At 41.5% G+C, this 20,066-nt stretch overlaps 1 protein-coding gene and 1 pseudogene across 1 annotated transcript; both read right to left on the bottom strand.

The window, feature by feature from the left end:
• Nucleotides 1-120: 120 nt before the first annotated feature.
• On the bottom strand, nucleotides 121-12,058 carry LOC129152287 (leucine-rich repeat-containing protein 28-like; annotated as a pseudogene).
• A 232-nt stretch (nucleotides 12,059-12,290) lies between these two features.
• On the bottom strand, nucleotides 12,291-18,985 carry LOC107372856 (vascular cell adhesion protein 1). Its single transcript, XM_015941060.3, has 5 exons — nucleotides 18,759-18,985; nucleotides 15,207-15,467; nucleotides 14,807-15,133; nucleotides 13,132-13,386; nucleotides 12,291-13,033 (listed from the first exon to the last, which is right to left on the bottom strand). Exons 1-5 carry the CDS (start codon nucleotides 18,829-18,831, stop codon nucleotides 12,861-12,863), a joined length of 1,089 nt encoding a protein of 362 aa, XP_015796546.2. The 5' UTR covers nucleotides 18,832-18,985; the 3' UTR covers nucleotides 12,291-12,860.
• Between the last annotated feature and the right edge of the window lie 1,081 nt (nucleotides 18,986-20,066).

The following is a 20,066-nucleotide window of genomic DNA, read 5'->3' as shown; positions in this document are numbered from 1 at the left end:
ATATATATGTGTGTGTGTGTGTATAAATACACACACACACACACACACACACACACATCGTCGCTCACTTAATGACACTCTGTGTCATTAAGTGAGCACATTAAGGCTAGTAATGACAACTAGCTTCTAGTAATTGTATTATTTATAAATAACAAAATTAACACACTTTTAAATAAGAAACCTTCAAACATTCTTCAGTAATTAGCATTATTACAAAATGACTCCATGAATTCCCAAGAATCAAAGTCTTTGCTTGTCAAAGTTCTCTCTTGTGAGTGGTCCTCAGGTCTCACACTGATGGTGATCATCCTGAACCCAAACACCCCAAGCTGATCAGCTAGACCACAAGTGTTTTATGTCCAGAGAGATGGAATATGAACTCAAGGAGCAGCAGTCCCATCGTCCAGCATCTGCAATGGCAGGTAGCAGAGTTCCTGTGTGGTTAGCTTCACCAGCTGACAGCCCACAGGACATTATCTGTCCCCCTCAATACTGAAGATGAACTTTTGGGGGGGGGGGGGTTCCATCACCCCTGCAGGTCAAAGGTCCTGTGGCAGTGACTGGAGCAGCAATAGGCCACAAAACTCACTGTGGTTCTGCAGAAGGAACAACGATGTCAGAACCAAACATGTCTGTTGCTACAGGGACAAATCCGTATTCTGACCTGCGGTGCACTCCTGCCAGGGCCGTGTCGCGGAGTAGGAAAAACTTCGGGTGTGTGATGGTGAACATGGCCTGGCTGCACCGGTGACAGTGACCCAGAGGGAACTGCAGCAGGTCCAGCAGGACCTTTGGGAGGCTGATGGGGGGCAGCAGGTTCAGGCCTGGAGACAAAACAGGTCAGGATTCAAACAGCAAACAGGGAGATGTGGTTTTCTCACAAGAAACTACAAACACACCTCTGTCGTCATTTAATGTAGAACTGGTGTAAATGTGCTCACCTGCTGGGTGCTGCTGGTGGATGTGGTGCAGAGTCCTCATGGCCAGCTCCTCCAGAGGAACCACGTTATCCTTCTCTGATCCAATCACCTTCACCTCAGCTGGAAGCCCAATCAGAGCATCATGCAGCACCCCCAGCCCTTGGTAGGATACACCACACCTGTACACACACACACACACACACACACACACACACACACACACACACACACACACACACACACACACACACACACACACACACACACACACACACACACACACACACCTTTGTGACAGCAGCATGAGAAGTCAGGAGAAGTGAGTCAGGTGTGTAACCCGCTGCAGCCAATGACCTTGTTGTACATGTAGGACGGGAGACCTTTTAGGTCCGTGTTGTTGTCCACAAACACAAACTGTAGCTCTCTGGATCTGCCGAGATCTAAAACACAAATATTTGTATATCAAATCAACAAAAAGCCACAAATAAAGGAAAACTCACCAAGTAGGAGGAAGGTTAGTCGGTTGGCAGCCATGGAGAGCTGGTTGAGGCAGTGTAGCCAGCAGAGTTGTCGAGGAACATGGCTCAACAGGTTGTGGTCCACTGTCAGGTTCTGCAGCGAGACACAGCGGTGCAGGCTGCCTGGTAGAGACATCAGCTGGTTCATGGATACGTCAAGTGTCTCCAGGTCCTGAAGATCACCGATCTCTGCAGGAGTCAGCATAAGAGAGAGAGAAACAAGCCTCATGAGGTAAATGCAGAACTCATTTCAACTAGAATTAAATGAGACTCCACTAAATATTTCATTTATGGAACAAATCTGAGCTTAAAGTTAGAAAATGAAATCAGTACAAAGAGATGATCAAATGTTTGTTTCTGACTGAACGTTACTCTGTACTTAAATAGTTTACCTCTGCTGACCCCTGGTGGCAAACAAAGTGTTTATGTCACAAACGTCAGTAAGCAGAAAGTAAAACAAGGCTTCTTAATAATAAGGGGTAGACCAATATATTGGTCATCTGATATATTGGGACAATATTTACAATTTTTTATATATCAGCATCGACTGGTACACCTCCATAGTAAAGCTGATTTAAAATCAGGCACATCCCCGGGCAGCCCGTTGATGCTGCACAATTTAAATGTATATTTAAGACATCTGCATAATAAATTCTCTAAAACGTTTTCAACCCAATTTCCTTTTATTTACCATTATGAATATTTAATTGTTTGATTACGTTTAGTTAGATGTCTGATTTGAACACTAACAGTTGGTTAAATGCACTGTTGAAAAACAGATTCAGCTTCAGAAATGTTTTCATCCACTGATGTTATTAGTGACACTTTAACATGCAGATATGGTGGAAAACGTCTAGATATCGGCCTTTGGCTGACCATGACCTCTACATATCTGCATGCATCATATCAGCAATAGAAAAAACAATATTGGTCAACCTCTACTTTTTACCAACAGCAAGGGCCACAGCATCAGGCAGCAGCTGCTTAATACATGTGAGCTGTGGGCAACAAGTATTAACCGGTTATCTACGGGTCCTTCTCAAAAAATTTGCATATTGTGATGAATTCATTATTTTCTGTAATGTACTGACAAACATTAGACTTTCACATATATATTAGATTCATTACACACAACTGAAGTAGTCCAAGCCTTTTATTGTTTCTAATATTGATGATTTTGGCATACAGCTCATGAAAACCCAAAATTCCTATCTCAAAAAATTAGCACATTTCATCCAACCAATAAAAGAAAAGTGTTTTTAATACAAAAAACCTTGAAATAATTATGTTCAGTTATGCACTCAATACTTGGTCGGGAATCCTTTTGCGGAAATGACTGCTTCAATGCGGCGTGGCATGGAGGCAACCAGCCTGTGGCACTGCTGAGGTGTTATGGAGGCCCAGGATGCTTCGATAGCGGCTTAAGCTCATCCAGAGTGTTGGGTCTTGCATCTCTCAACTTTCTCTTCACAATATCCCACAGATTCTCTACGGGGTTCAGGTCAGGAGAGTTGGCAGGCCAATGGAGCACAGTAATACCATGGTCAGTAAACCATTTACTAGTGGTGTTGGCACTGTGAGCAGGTGCCAGGTCCTGCTGAGAAATGAAATCTTCATCTCCATAAAGCTTTTCAGCAGATGGAAGCATGAAGTGCTCCAAAATCTCCTGATAGCTAGCTGCAGTGACCCTGCCCTTGATAAAACACAATGGACCAACACCAGCAGCTGACATGACACCCCAGACCATCACTGACTGTGGGTACTTGACACTGGACTTCAGGCATTTTGTTATTTCCCTCTGCCCAGTCTTCCTCCAGACTCTGGCACCTTGATTTCTGAATGACATGCAAAATTTGCTTTCATCCGAAAAAAGTACTTTGGACCACTGAGCAACAGTCCAGTGCTGCTTCTCTGTAGCCCAGGTCAGGCGCTTCTGCCGCTGTTTCTGGTTCAAAAGTGGCTTGACCTGGGGAATGCGGCACCTGTAGCCCATTTCCTGCACATGCCTGTACACGGTGGCTCTGGATGTTTCTACTCCAGACTTAGGCCCTGTCCACACGTAGCCGGGGATTTGCCAAAACGTAGATATTTTTCTGCATTTTGGCCTGTCATCCACACGAAAACGGAGTTTTTTCACACGAAAACGGATCTTTTTAAAAACTCTGGCCAAAGTGAAGATCTGCGTTTTCTCCGTTTTGGGTGTCTGCGTGTGGACAGACAAAACCGGAGTTTTAAGGTCCGCAACGTCACTTTCCACGACAAAAAAATGCTGACATCACGTGTGCGACCTGTGTTTACACTAGCCGACAGCATGGATGCCCTCAGAGCTGCGCTCGCTTTATCAATTGCCCAAGCGCTTTTTGCTTGTTTGTTTTTGCAAGCGGAATTACTGCTACTTGCGGAAGACCACAGATGAAGGACGAGGTTAAGATGGGGGAAGTACTGCCACCTACAGGTCTGGCATGTCCTTAACAACGTATTTATCCGGGTACGTGTGGACAGTTTTTTTTTTTAAAACGAGGTGGTGTGGATGCAAGTTTTTGGAGGGGCGGGTATTCGCTCTGTTTGAGGAATTTCAGTCTGGTTTTAGAGAGTATCACAGCACTGAAACTGCGTTAGTGAGAGTTACAAATGATACTCTCATGGCCTCAGATAAGAATCTTGTGTCTGTTCTAGTCTTGTTAGATCTCAGTGCTGCCTTTGACACAGTTGATCACAATGTTCTTTTAGAAAGACTTGAACATGTTGTAGGGATCAAAGGAACAGCGCTAGGCTGGTTTAAATCCTACCTGTCTGACAGATTTCATTTTGTAAATGTACATGACAAATCTTCTTCATACTCCAGGGTTACTTGCGGAGTACCACAGGGTTCAGTGCTTGGACCAATTCTTTTTACTATATATATGCTCCCAATTGGTAAAATCATTAGACAGCATGGGATTAACTTCCACTGTTATGCTGACGATACTCAGTTATATTTATCCATTAACCCTGATGAACCTAATCGGTTGGGTAGATTACAGGCTTGTCTTGAGGACATAAAAAACTGGATGACTCTAAACTTTTTGCTTTTAAATCAAGACAAGACGGAAGTTCTGATCTTTGGACCAGAGATCCAGAAAAGGAAATTGCTTAGCCAGTCGCCTGACCTGAATGGCATTACATTAATCTCCGAGAACAAAGTAAGGAATCTTGGTGTTATCTTTGACCAGGACATGTCATTCAAATCCCAGGTTAAACAGGTTTGTAGGATTTTCTTTTTCCACCTTCGGAATATTGCTATGATTAGAAGCATCCTTTCCAGGAGTGATGCTGAAAAACTAGTTCATGCATTTATTACATCAAGACTGGATTATTGTAATTCATTACTCTCAGGAAGTCCGCAGAATGTAGTTAAAAGTCTTCAGCTTGTCCAAAATGCTGCAGCTCGAGTTCCGATGAGAATTAAAAAGAGAGATCATATCTCTCCTGTCTTAGCTTAACCTACATTGGCTACCTGTTAAATTCAGAATAGATTTTAAGATCCTTCTTCTCACATATAAAACTCTTAATAATCAAGCTCCATCATACATCAGTGATCTGATTGTTCCATACGTTACTAACCAAGCACTTCGCTCTCAGACTGCAGGTTTACTGGTGGTTCCCAGAATATCTAAAATTAGGATGGGAGGCAGATATTTTAGTTATCAGGCTCCTCTCCTGTGGAACCAGCTCCCAGCTTTAGTCCGTGAGGCAGACACTTTGTCTACTTTTAAGACTAGGCTTGAAACATTTTTATTTGATAGGGCCTATGGTTAAAATCTGATGTTAGCCCAGATCTGGACCAGTGGGGGAGGAGAGGGAGGTGGAGTGTACAGTCGGTAAAGACGGCTCTCCCTTGCCCTGCCTCCAACATGCCTCCATCTAAATAGGATAGATTATCCAGAGATATCTCTGTAGTTATGCTGCTATAGGCTTAGACTGCTGGAGGATACACTGACCACTTTTCACACTCCACTGCTTTCTTCTACAATCTGCTCTTTAACTGTATTATTTTCTGCAATTTCAGCTGTTAACTTTATTTTCTCTCCGTTTTTCTCCCCAGAAGAAGCTACAATGATGTTCTGTTGAGCTGTGGTGGCCTCATGGAGGGGGCCATCGTCTAGCACACTGCTGCTAACCACTAAAACATTATCCCTCTCCTGATAATAACTTTTTACTCTCTTTGACATTGAATGTGCTACTACTAGTTTACCCGTTTAATTATAGATCCACTAGGACAAATACAATAAAGTTTATCTTTCACCAAATAGAATATTTACTAAGAAATCACAATATAACTATAGACACATTACTTGTGTTTGTGTGTGTGTGTGTGTGTGTGTGTGTGTGTGTGTGTGTGTGTGTGTGTGTGTGTGTGTGTGTGTGTGTGTGTGTGTGTGTGTGTGTGTGTTCTGTCTTCTCGATCCCCAGTGAGTCGTGGAGGATGGCTGCTTATACTGAGCCATGGTTCTCTGGAGGTTTCTTCCTGTTAAAAGGGAGTTTTCCTCTCCACTGTCGCTTTATGCTTGCTTAGTATGACGATTGCTGTATAGTCACTGACACTAGTCAGTGACTTGATGCAATTTGCTGGGTTCCTTATATAGGAAACATTATTTCTGATTGGCTTAATGAACTGACCTGAATTGGAATGTTTATGTGAAGTGCCTTGAGAAGACTCTTGTCGTGATTTGGCGCTGTATAAATAAACTTGAATTGAATTGAATTTGTTTTTTAAAAAAACCGGCTACGTGTGGACTAGGCCTTAGTCCACTGCTTCCGCAGGTCCCCCAAGGTCTGGAATCGGTCCTTCTCCACAATCTTCCTCAGGGTCCGGTCACCTCTTCTCGTTGTGCAGCGTTTTCTGCCACACTTTTTCCTTCCCACAGACTTCCCACTGAGGTGCCTTGATGCAACACTCTGGGAACAGCCTATTCATTCAGGAATTTCTTTCTGTGTCTTACCCTCTTGCTTGAGGGTGTCAATGATGACCTTCTGGACAGCAGCCAGGTCGGCAATCTTACCCAAGATTGCGGTTTTGAGTAATGAACCAGGCTGGGATTTTTAAAAGCCTCAGGAATCTTTTGCAGGTGTTTAGAGTTAATTAGCTGAATCAGATGATTAGGTTAATAGCTCGTTTAGAGAACCTTTTTATGATATGCTAATTTTTTTGGATAGGAATTTTGGGTTTTCATGAGCTGTATGCCAAAATCATCAATATTAGAAACAGTAAAAGGCTTGAACTACTTCAGTTGTGTGTAATGAATCTAATATATATGAAAGTCTATTGTTTGTCAGTACATTACAGAAAATAATGAACTTTATCACAATATGCTAATTTTTGAGAAGGACCTGTATATTTATTTATCCCCTTTAGGAACATCCAGACTAGAGGTTGACCAATATTGGCTTTTCTATTGCCGATACTGATATGTGGAAGACATGATCAGTCGATGGCCGATACGTACTGCCAATTTTTATGGGCCAATATCTAGAAATTTCCCAATACTCATGCTAAAATGTCAAATGCGCTGCTCAGTGTTAAAGTTAGACACCTAAATAAAGTTAATTTAGTGTATTTATTATGCAGATGTTTAGTAAAAAAATAAATAAAAACATTTAAATTAAATTTTACAAAAGCACCGAGCTGCCCGAAGATGTGCCTGACTTGAAATCGGCTTAACTAGCGACAAATATCGGCCGACCAATATGGTGGTCTACCCCGATGGGTCTACCTTTAATACAGACTGTGATGCATATATACAGCCTTGAATATATCTACAGGTCTGGAGTAAATGCTGCTTCTGTCTGGTAAAACGTTCCTGTAATATTTGAACGTGGTGTTGATCAAAATCTATTTAGACTTTGTGAAGATCTATCAGAAGTTTATATTACTGTGCTTTGGCTGAGGTGATTCCCACAGAGCAAATAGGACTCGCTCCATACATAGAAGATCAAAGGATGAGGTTATATCTCTCTAGTTCTGTGTCTCAAGTATTTGATGCTTTCAAGGGAAAGTACGCTTTAAAACTTGTCTCATTTTACCTGAAGGAAGGTTTTTTAAGTTGATTGTTGGACAGTCTCAGGTGGCGTAGACCTTAGACGGCCAACTTCTGGACAGAGCAGCTGGAGGGCGTTATTGCTCAGGTCCAACAACTGAAGTCTGGCCAAGTTTCCAATAGCTGGAGATCAGATCAAGCACCTACTTCAGCTTTAAACAAACTAATCAGATCAGACACTGGTGCTCTAGCATGGCTGTATGGAGTTCCTACCTTTGGGTATAACGACTATGTTGTTTGAGTGCAGGTACCTAAAATCAAAACAAATAAATAACAGGTTATTGTCAGCTTTTAGACTGTATTAAAGTTATAAAAAAACGGGGGAAGTGGAGAGACAGCAGGAGCGATTTGTGGCAGCGGCAGCACGAGTGGCACTTGCAGTGGCAGCTCTGATACTTCCGGGTGGTGCCACGGCTTTTAGTGGCACCCGCGGCTTTTAGTGGCACTAGCCACGCCCCCTACCACTGCTGCCATTACACTTCCGGGTGGTGCCACGACTTTTAGTGGCACTAGCCACGCCCCTACCACTGCTGCTCTTGCCTGTTAGTGGCACTAGCCACGCCCCCTACCACGGCTTTTAGTGGCACTAGCCACGCCCCCTACCACTGCTGCCATTACACTTCCGACTTTTAGTGGCACTAGCCACGCCCCCTACCACGACTTTTAGTGGCACTAGCCACGCCTCCTACCACTGCTGCCACGGTACCTGCGGCTGTAGTAGTGACCTCAGTAATTGCAGCACTTATTGCATCATCGGCCTCATCATGCCAACGTTTTTATTTTTTACTTTATTAACAAAATCAAAACAAACAAGGCTGTCACCGAAAATATTTGAAATATTTCAAGCGGTTTACAAATGCGTTTCCCAGTCACTTCATGCATATACAGTGTAATGCAATCAGAAGCGTTAATGCATTTATTTTTTCCATCATTTTTGTTGCTCCCCCAGACGAATCCGTGACAGATCTAGTGGAAGATCCACAGACACTTCCGGGTGGAAGACCGGCGGTGGGTCACCGGCCTCCGGTACAGAGTCAGGAAAAGCAGGGGAGCACCAGAGCCATATGGAGAGCGCCAGAGCAGTTCTCAATTTCTGAAATAATTTATGACAACTGCTACCAATGTGGATTGTGGAATAAAAAGAGATAAACTGTTAGTTTTCTCAATAGTGTCATTGCAATCGGGACAGATACCGCCATCTGCCGGCTTAAAATGGTATTGCAGTACATTTTAAACAACTTGGGAGTGAAAAGGCTGTTTTGTCACTACAACGGATTTGGGGATGTAGTTTATTGTTAATAGATATTGTGGTTTCACAACAATAAAGTTTTGTATTGTGCATATGGATTTATGAGTAGTACGAAACAATGTCTGAGTTTCTTGTTCTTTAAATTACAGTCCAATTAATCATACATGTTTGAAATATAATGCTGAAATATTAACCTCTGAACATTTTTTGTTTGTTGATGATATTTCATTTTTAATTTATTATTATTTTGCATCATGATTTATTTTATGGTGTAGTGTCATGTGGTAATTGTTGCAAATTCTAAATGTAATTTTTATTTTCCTCAACTGAGGTCATTTTTATTTGCTTTATTCTTCAGTACGTTGAATGTAGGTTACATTGTTAACTGAATGTATGTGAAAACGAAGATTGAAATAGTTTAAAAAAAGTTTAAAATGTACTGCAATAACCATTTTAAGCCGGCAGATGGCGGTATCTGCCCCGATTGCAATGACAATATTGAGAAAACTAACAGTTTATCTCTTTTTATTCCACAATCCACATTGGTAGCAGTTGTCATAAATTATTTCAGAAATTGAGAACTGCTCTGACGCTCTCCATATGGCTCTGGCGCTCCCCTGCTTTTCCTGACTCTGTACCGGAGGCCGGTGACCCACCGCCGGTCTTCCACCCGGAAGTGTCTGTGGATCTTCCACTAGATCTGTCACGGATTCGTCTGGGGGAGCAACAAAAATGATGGAAAAAATAAATGCATTAACGCTTCTGATTGCATTACACTGTATATGCATGAAGTGACTGGGAAACGCATTTGTAAACCGCTTGAAATATTTCAAATATTTTCGGTGACAGCCTTGTTTGTTTTGATTTTGTTAATAAAGTAAAAAATAAAAACGTTGGCATGATGAGGCCGATGATGCAATAAGTGCTGCAATTACTGAGGTCACTACTACAGCCGCAGGTACCGTGGCAGCAGTGGTAGGAGGCGTGGCTAGTGCCACTAAAAGTCGTGGTAGGGGGCGTGGCTAGTGCCACTAAAAGTCGGAAGTGTAATGGCAGCAGTGGTAGGGGGCGTGGCTAGTGCCACTAAAAGCCGTGGTAGGGGGCGTGGCTAGTGCCACTAAAAGTCAAGAGCAGCAGTGGTAGGGGGTCGTGGCTAGTGCCACTAAAAGTCAATAATCCAATAATACCTAGCTGCGGACATTGCCCAGGAAAAACGTTTTTCCTGGGCAATGTCCGCAGCTAGACCTTACTCCTAAAAGTCGTGGCACCACCCGGAAGTGTAATGGCAGCAGTGGTAGGGGGCGTGGCTAGTGCCACTAAAAGCCGCGGGTGCCACTAAAAGCCGTGGCACCACCCGGAAGTATCAGAGCTGCCACTGCAAGTGCCACAAGCGCTGCCGCTGCCACAAATTGCGCTCGGTCCTGCTGGGGAAGTGCTCACAGTTCAATTAGCTTTGGGAGCTTCAGAGCAAGATTGTCAGGCTGAAAAGACAAAACCAAACATCAATAATCTGAAACATCACAGTATCTATGAAGCACTTATTCATAAAAGGTTTTAGAACACAGTAAAACCAGTCATCTGAGTAGGTACCAGTGTGGTGAGGGAGTTTCTCTTCATGTACAACCTCTCCAGAAACCGCAGCCCTTCATCCTTCAGCAGCTCCACCGGAAACATGTTCAGGTTTTTGTAGTTCAGAAAAAGGGTTTTGTGGCGCTCCTGCTTGGCCCTAAATATGGTTTCATGGAGTTCAGAAGCCATGTTGAAAGGAGACCTCCCCTCCTGGAAGGAGACGGTCTCTACGCCATCACAGTCTCCTGAACGTCAGGCAGGTGGACCAGCAGTCTCTGATGGAGGACAGCTTCACAGCAAAACGCTACAACATATTAGAGACACGCAACGCAAAAGTAGAAAACATGTCTAAATCAATAGAAGCAGCTGATGTTTGTTTTCTTTTTGCTGATGCTGACTTAAAGTAACAGTTAGCATGCTGGCTTTACGTTCCTAACACATTAACTTTAACAACAAAAGCACTCAACCGCCGCCGCGCGAGATCCTCCGATAGCAACAGCATCAGCCAACACACATGCAAAGCCGCCTAGAGCAAAACCCAAAGTAAAAAGATGCAGAAGACCTTAGGAATTAGCTGCTAGAAAGCAACCATCGACATAAATAGACAGCAACACACATCTACCGTAAACAATGACGTCACCTTTCTTCTTTTCCGGTAGGAATTAAGTCCAAAATGTATTTTCCCGACACCAGCTGGTCAAAGATTTAAACTGCATTTAAGATATTTAAATTAAAATTATATTTAAAAGCTCGGAAATCATTAAAAGATCCATATTCTACGTGCAAATTTATTCTTCTTTTACTTTGTTAATTTATTCATAAGAAAACAGCGAATGTGCAGTAAGTCCACACACTAATTAAAAAGTAAACTCAACAATGAAGGTTAGCTATTTCACAAGTAAATACATCAGTTAAATTTGACATGACCTCTCTAAGTCCAATAAGAAAAGTGTAGTAAGGTACTCCCATTCTGAGTACTTCTTTTAGTCACAACCTACAAAAGCTTAACCTCAAAATTGAGGACCATTTTAATTTTGTTATAAAAAACACTGACGTAGTTTAAATTTGACACATTTTACTGGTGAAGCAAAAACAAAAAATAAACATGGTGTAAAAGTTTATTTATTTCAGTCTCCACCAAGAATTATAAATGAATTGGGATATTTAGATAACCAGCGCTCCTCCAGCCTATCAAAATATAGTTTGTTCTCCCTCTGACAGTTAAAACCATACACATTGATTAAAATCTTTGACCAGCTGGTGTCGTGAAAATACATTTTGGACTTAATTCCAACAGGTTGTGCCATAAATCGACTCGCTGCCAAAAAATGATTAGCCACGGCGGGATCGCGCACAAATTGCATTTCTAGACGAAATTCCCCGGGATTTCGCCCTAACACTCAGCATATCTAGCAATATGGACATTCAGAAAGCAGAGATACCCTCTTCCGGTGTTTATCGCGGATATTAGCTTTTTCAGTTCGAAAGTTGTTTTAAGTGTTGCTATTTGTCTTTAACGTTCACAATGAGGATATATTAATCCTTTTTGCAATATTTGCGATTGAAAGATGGTTTGTAGTAAGAACTGGCTTTCTTTATGTTACAGCCTTGATACTAAAAAATAAATAAACAATGTAAAATGGCACCCTGTATTGAATGTAAACGTTGTATAAATAAAAATAAACAATTCTCCAGCGATTTGATTCCCCTCCCCCTTCCTTTCTTTAGTGCACTTCACATGGAGCCACAGTTAGTTTGGGGTACATTTTTACTTGAAAAATAGTATTTAAACTGATCAAGCTTTGGCTTTAATGACACTGTGTAGGTTACTATCTATACATGACTTTGCTCTATTTAAAAGTAACAAGATAAAAGCACTTCAGCACATAAAATTAAGATTGTCACTTGCCAAATAGAGACTATACCCTCCTGTTTACCTATAAGAAACGGCTCAAAATATCTTTAAATTCTTTATTGATGATTTAATTGTAGACAACTAAAATGGCATTATACTTGCCAAAAAGTGATTGAATCGCTCAGATTTTCATGGAGGTTAAAATTGACCAAATAAGGGTTTTATGTATTATCTGTTGATGTTACTGTACTCATACTGCCTACTGTATCATCATAAACACCCCAAAAATGGCAAAAAAAAGAGATAATTTCCCTTGCCAAAAATTGATTACAGTGTCCTGGTCACCTGTAAAGAGTTAAATTTACTTAAATATTACTTTATTTATTATCTCTTGATGTTATTAGTGCCATCACAGGATGCTGGGTCTCTTCCACATTCATAAACACTTCAAAAATGGCAACAAATGATCATTTCCCTTGCCAAAAATTGATCACAGTGTCCTGGTCACCTGTAAAGGGATAAATTTACCTAAATATTATAGGGTATTTGATGTCCTTTAGTGTCAGTGTTAGTGAGAACCGGTCATGATGGGAGAGAACAAGCTAACAGAAGGCATCTTTAAGGTCTTTTATGACTCGGCTCAAGTCAAAAGTCCAGCTACAGCGACATGAACTAGCCTTTGGCAGGAACAGCAGTGTGCTGCTTGTGCAAATTTAAAACATTCCACAGGCTGTACGTTCCCATTCGGTTTGGTTTGTAGCAGAAGTGGTATAGCATCATACCTCCAACGATCATCAGAACAACAAAAAATACTGCTGCAGCTATGATGAACGGCGTGGGGTCAACTGCAAAACAGGAGGGGAAAAAACTGTAAAACACCAAAGCAGTCTTCATGTTTTATTTTGAAAAGCTAATCTTCTCAGTGACATACAATCAAACTCACCTTGGACGTCCACGTTGAATTTCACTTTCACTGAGCCCACGCTGTTACTGACAGTGCAGACATACTGACCCACGTGTTCAAAACCGACGGGATCAACTGTTAAAACACTGGCGAAAGAGTTGGATCCGTCGATCGGTTTCTCCCAGGTGTACAAGGGGGCGGGGTTTCCATCAGCTGAGCAGTTCAGGTGGAGAGATTTTCCTTCTGTGATTTTGATTGGATCTGGATTCGCTGGCACCAAAAGCTCAGGTTTGTCTGTGTGGATTTAGAAGGAAAAAAAGAAGGAAATTAAATGTAATATAAATAAAGATTAGGAAAAAAAGGTTTGTGTATTAGAGAAAATAGAGCAAATTGTAAGAAGTAACTGTTCCACGCATCTCTTCCTCTTTCGAGTCTCCATGACGTTTTTCATTAGATGATTCACTTCATCTTTCTTACGAACTCAGTGCACTGACACTGATAAGTGCCTGTCCTCAGGGTTCGAATCATAAAGATTAGCTCTGCAAAAAATATAATGAAAGGAAAAAATGCCACACCTAAACTAACTCACTTTAACTTTTGGAAAATAATTGTCAGGAAGTATCTTTATAGTGAATTTATGTTTATTTTAACTCAGAACCTTTTATTTGGTTTTAATGTAAGAGACCAACATGACTGCTTTCTAATTCACCATCTACCAGACAACTTTGTAACTGGTATAATGATTTTATTGATGAATGTCTTTGTTTGTTTGCTATCTGTCATTGTTTCCCCCTCAATGTACCAGCTCGGTGGTCTAGTGGTAGAGTGTCTGCCCTGGGACCGGGCGACCCTGCCTCCCTGCTTGAAACTCAGTTTTAATGGGTTGGATTGGGAATAATCCACCAAATAGTTCTCGAGTGCAGCTACAGCTGCAGCTCACCACTCCCCTCCATGGAGATGGGTCAAATGCAAAAATGAATTTCACTAGTGTGACGATAACTTCGGAACTTTAACTCAACTCTTAGTTTGCCTCCGTTTGCCATCCAGTAATCATTTCTCCTTGCATAAATACTCGTTTGTCACATCCTGTTTCTCCCCTCTGCTACCCATGTGTTCCTTTCTATTTCACATTCTTTATTATAAAAGTATTTTACTGTATCTCTGCATTTTGGTCAATTTTCAGTTTAACCCTAACCCATAAGAACATCCGCAGCTTTGTTCTTGTTACTTTCAGGGGTGAGCAGAAATGCTTCCAGAGGATTTTGCATTAAGTATTTAAAATTGTGCTTCCCTTTGGGTAAAAGTATTTCCTATGTAAATCTCTGTTTTTGGGTGACAGTATGACCAAAACAGAATAGCTGTGGGGCAACGTTTACGGGATTAAATATGCTATAAAACACTGGAGAACTGCAGATTTGAGACAATTATCTAGGTTTGCCCTTAAATGGTCCAGAAAGTTATCTGATCATTACTGATCAAATCTTACCTCCATCAAAGCAGGAGGTCCAACGCTAAAAACAGCTACACTACAAATGTACAGACCTCCATATCTGCAAAGATCCAGCTTGTGGGCAGATCAAATAGCAGAACACAAATAAGACTGTGCTGTGTTTAATTTACCCTGAAAATGACTGGCTGTAGCTCAGATTTATGTTTTAAATTAGCACCGTTTCATATCCCTGGACAGGTTTTTTTTTTTCAACTAGAAACTTACAGTGGACTATGGGGTTGATGTTTCCTGATCTCACCACTGGAAGGTGCTGCAGTCCTTCATGTCCCAGTTCCAGTTTGGCTTGACACCAGAACGGAGCTCCATTGTCTTCTTTAGTGATGTTGTAGCTCAGAGTGAAGCTCTGACTCTCTGGTTCCTTTGTGGTTCTGGTGGAGTTCTGCTGATCCAGTGGGATGCTTCCTCTGTAGAAGGTCACAACGAGATCTGCAGCAGGAGCTGTGTCTGATACAGAACACAGCAGGGTGTGCTTGCCGCTCTCTAATGTGTTATTGTACTCCACAAAGCTGATGGACACGTGTTCTGGAAGCTCTGAGGAGACAAAATATTAAAATAAATAAAAAACAAACAACTAGAACCTACCAAAAACATCAAGCAGACTTACGGTAGACAACAACAGGCAGGATGGTCGCCTGAAGTTTTCCTTCTTTATCTTCATAATAGCAGATGGAGGTAATGTCCCACTCAGTCATTTTGTCAACTATCCATACAGCTGTGGTGTTGTTGCCGATCACTTTCCCCAAGGATTTCTCAAACTTTGGCGTGCCTTGGTGTCCACAAACTTCACACGTGACATTGGCTGAATCACCATACCTCAACACCAGTCTGGATGGAGTCAGCACAGGTTTTACTGAACAGTGTGAATCTGCATGAAAGCACAGACACAAATTCTGTTGTAACCCACCGTTTTTGGTGTTGTAAGAAATCAGTCGTTTTCACAAAAAGACAAGTGGAACATCAATATCGTAAAACAGTTTCTTCCCAACAGCTGTCAGACTCCTGAACTCTGCCTCCTGACATATGACCCACGTTAAACTCATGGACTGCTTGTATTAACTACAGCCTGTACATACTTATAGTCATAGAATATTCATAACATACTTCATACCGTGTACATTATAACATACATAATAGATCCATTTCTGTAATATACTTACACATCTATATTATTGCTAATATATATTGTAATACATCTATATCACGGCTAAAGCACTTCTGGATGGATGCAAACTGCATTTCATTGCTCTGTACCTGTACATGTGCAATGACAATAAAGTTGAATTCTATCCTAAAACCAAACTTTAAACTGTTAGTATTTCTGTGGAGTCATTGGTAACACTTTACAATAAGGATACCTTTATTGTTGTCAATTAGTGCATTATTAAGCATCAATAAAACAAAGTGTCCCTTTATTAATGTTACTGTTATTGTTAACCATCCTTAAAGGATTATTCCACCCCTAAGTGAATTGTCTATTTCCATTTTCCCAAAGTTAGATTAGTGAGGAAAAAAGTATTTTGTAACCCAGCACAATTCTCCTGGTCTGGCAGCAGTCTGTCTGCGTTAGCTTTGCATAAACAATGGAAGTGCATAGCAGGAACTAGCATTTTGACTGCAAAGGTGATTTAAATTACTCAATAATAATAATAATAATACCAATTATTCCTGGTGAGCCTAATAATCATGTTGACTGAAAAATGAAAAGTAAGTTGTAACACAAAGGATTTCCAGGAGCCGATTTAGACTGGGGACTACATATTGACAAGGCACAGCTGTAACCTGAAGCTGCGCGGTGCATGGATATGACACAGCGGTCAGGAATAATTGGTTTCATTATTGAATAAGGCAACTTTAGAACAGTCAAGTGTTTTCGTCTTAGTCATTCTTGGGTGTTTTTAGCTGTGTGTTTTGGGTCATTGTCCTGTTGAGACACCCATGACCTGTGACTGAGACAAAGCTTTCTCTCTAGAATCCCTTGATAGTTTTGAGATTTCATTGTACCCTTCACAGATTCAAGACACTCTGTGCCAGATGCAGCAAAGCAGCCCCAGAACATAATAGAGCCTCCTCCGTGTTTCACAGTAGGGACACATGCTTCATTTTTCCATCTGTGAACACAGAACTGATTCGTCTTGGTGAAAAATGTAGTCTCATCTGTCCATAGGGCATTCTACTCTGAAGCTTTGTGACAACATGGAGCATACTCCAGTCTGGCTTTGATTCCAGTCTGTTTTCAACAATGGTGTCTTTGGTCGCCTCCGTGTAGTACACGTTGGCTCAAACAAGAACAGATGGTGTGATCTGACACTGATGTTCCTCTAGCTTGAAGTTCACCTTGGATCTCTTTAGAAGTTTTTCTGGGTTCTTTTGTAACCGTTCAGATTATCTGTCTGCAGGATTTGTCACCACTTATCTTCCAGCACCCATATCCATGGAGGTTGGCTACAGTTCCACGGATCTTATATATGTGAATAATATGTGCAACGGTAGTCACAGGAACATCTAGCTGCTTGGAGATGGTCTCATAGCCTTTACCTTTAACATGCTTGTCTATAATTTTCTTTCTAATCTCCTGAGACAACTCTTTTCTTCGCTTCCTCTGGTCCATGTTGAGTGTGTTACACACCATGTCACCAAACAACACAGTTCTTCTTCTTCTTCAGTAAGGGAAGGCAGCCTGGATGCCCTGGAGGCGTTTTGCTGCCAAAGCAGTCCACATCAGATTTTGAGCTCACAGCCTGTTGTACACTCCCAACACACACAGAATGCCCACGAGCGCCCTCACCCTGTACTCATAATCAGGAGTCAACTATGTGCCTAAGTGAAACACTGACACTCCGGCTTACGCCAGAACCCCAATGAACTATTGCCTCTGTTCTGCATAACTCTTATGTTCATGTTTATTCATTTAGCAGACGCTTTTATCCAAAGCGACTTACAATCTATAACCTATAGGGCATGTTGTGATCTGTGGGGGAAACCAGAGAAACCCGGAGGAAACCCACGCATGCATGGGGAGAACACGCAACTCCACGCAGAAAGGCCACAGCCGAGTTTCGAACCTGCAACCTTCGTGCTGCGAGGCAACAGTGCTAACAACTGCGCTACCATGCAGCAGGAGCAAATGCCCCACCATTTGCAATTCCCCACACCCACACCTCCCATCCAGATGCCACTTTGCCCCAGCCACAACCTGGCCAGAATGATTCCCACCTCCACAAGACACAATCAGACCCTCGAGTCCCCACCAAGTGCAGCAAACCATAATACACCCTACCCTTTTGACCCCCATCCCAAGAGGCCTGCCAGAGAGCCCTAGCCTCCGGGTCCACCTCAAGATAAATCTGCAGCCAAGCAAAAAAAATAATAATAATAAAAAATACACCGACTACCTGGATCCTTATATAGGCTCACTGACTGATTACAAGACTGTAGAGACCTGTAACGCTAATTAGTGGACACGCCTTATGAACACGTACCATCATTTTTGTCCAGGCCTGTTCAGTGAGTTTATTTTTTAAATAATCCTGTTGAAGCATGGTTGAAGAGCAATGTCTGAATATCACTGGGATTTTTAATTATTATTACTTTTGTCAGATTCCTGTTATTTCTGTGACCATTGTGGGTTAGCCTTGTGAACTAGACCAAACTCTTGCTTTGTAATATATTTATTTAGTCAGTTTGGCTTTTCCTTCACTGACCAAAGGGTACCAACAATCATGTCCACATCTGTAGGTGTAAACAGACCACAGACCAGATTAGCCATTAATTATGCTCACAGCTGTTGATCTTAACAGCTATTCAAAAGATTTATCAAACTGTCAGTGGTGATCAGTGAAAATGTATAGTCATTTTTGATATTCCTGTATTTTCCTCCAAATATTTACTCATGAATTCAAGCAGCTGCAGTTGGTTTTATTTGGAACTGAGCTCCTGAGATTGAAACAGCTCTTAGATAATAGCAAAAACAGAAATAGGCCACTAAAACATGAAGCTGTGAGAAAATTCCTCTGTAAGATTGAACATCTGAGACACCTGAAAGCTGTTAGAGTTGCTAAATGAAAACAAAAAAGAAGATAACTTTTGGGATGAAAATTGTTCCCTACCCTCCTCTTCAGTAAAGACAGGGGGACGAGAAAAGGACAAAATAACTCACCTGAACCAGATACCCGAAGGTCGTGTAGGGAACTCATCAAGTAAATAGCAAAAAGTAAGATGCAGGAAAACATTTTTGATTGTTTCCAATGAAAAAAGGTTGTCTGGGAATTCAAATCTCAGTGAGGAGTTGAGTCAGGAACATAATGAAAGCCAAACGGTTGTGTTTGAGAATGTCCTAAAGCTGTGGGAGGAGGGTCTTTGTGTGGGAGGAGTGTGAGTGTGTGTGTGAGTGAGTGTGTGTGAGTGTGAGTGAGGAAGTGGGAGCTCACTGAGAACTGTGTAAAGTAAAAAGAAACACTGGGGTTTATGGGAAATCAGAGCACGGCCTCATGACCCTAGTGCGTCATCATAAAAACAGCTGGGCATTTCCGACCTTACATAATGAAGTTTTTTTAACTCTTCTCTCTCGAGTTAAAGCATAAACCACTTCTCATCTTATTTTTCATCAATCAAAGAATGATTTCATGAAGTAAAACTTACTAAAAAGTAATTGTTACTGACCAGACAGCATGTTTAATTACTAGGAGACAGATGATTGTCTAGTTTCTAAACTAGATGTCCATTAAAGATTCACCATGGTAATTGAATGTTTAAACCGTACCCAACACAGAGGTTGAGTAAAGATTGATAACCTGAGCATTTTCCACCTCTTGGCTTTCAGAGAATGGAATTCGTGATCCACCCCCCAGTGCTGATCTTCCTTATCTGTTTCCTGAGAGCCCTTCCTCCGTTTCGCTGCTTCTGCTCAGGAGTCAGGATCAGCTTTCATGTTCTAAACCAAGACATCGCTTACCACTTTCTGTTTTTCACTTTCAACGGTCAGCTGTTTTAAATCTTACCGAAGCCTCAGCTAACCCCAGATAATAGGTTTTTATTTTGTCCAGGGTCTTGCTTATGACAGCTTTCCAGATAAACTCAGTCACATACCCAGGACCGTTTCAAGGTATTTTGGGGGCCAAGGCAAAATGACCCCCCCAATAACTGGGCTCCCCAGAAGCCTCTGTGTAATTCATACCCTCTCCAGGAGTATTAGTTATTCAGTGTACAATTATCAGACATGCTGTCTCATCTGCTTCTTTTCTAAACTTGCAAAAAGTAACAAAACCATTTAAAAGCCACTATTTGTTGATTATCTGAAAGTTTCCATGGAGTGTGTGACAACTTATTTTCTCATTGATCCTATCGTCTAATCTCACAGCTGAAACAAGCATCCTTAATAATCTGTGCACAGGAAGCTTACCGATGCTGTAGTAAAACAAAAGGTATAATAATGTCAGGGTGGATGGGCTGAGCTGAAGCGTAGCGG

Source organism: Nothobranchius furzeri, chromosome 4 (genome assembly GCF_043380555.1).
Source record: "Nothobranchius furzeri strain GRZ-AD chromosome 4, NfurGRZ-RIMD1, whole genome shotgun sequence".
NCBI classification, from domain to species: domain Eukaryota; kingdom Metazoa; phylum Chordata; class Actinopteri; order Cyprinodontiformes; family Nothobranchiidae; genus Nothobranchius; species Nothobranchius furzeri.
This window is presented reverse-complemented; position numbering and strand designations above follow the sequence as displayed.

Excerpts from the sequence above, each read along its gene's own strand:
- LOC107372856 (XM_015941060.3), bottom strand. The coding sequence starts at position 18,831 with ATGTTTTCCTGCATCTTACTTTTTGCTATTTACTTGATGAGTTCCCTA. Across the intron at positions 15,134-15,206 it reads CCTGCCTGTTGTTGTCTACC|AGCTTCCAGAACACGTGTCC; the intron begins GTAAGTCTGCTT and ends TTGTCTCCTCAG. Across the intron at positions 13,034-13,131 it reads ATTCAACGTGGACGTCCAAG|TTGACCCCACGCCGTTCATC; the intron begins GTGAGTTTGATT and ends CCTGTTTTGCAG.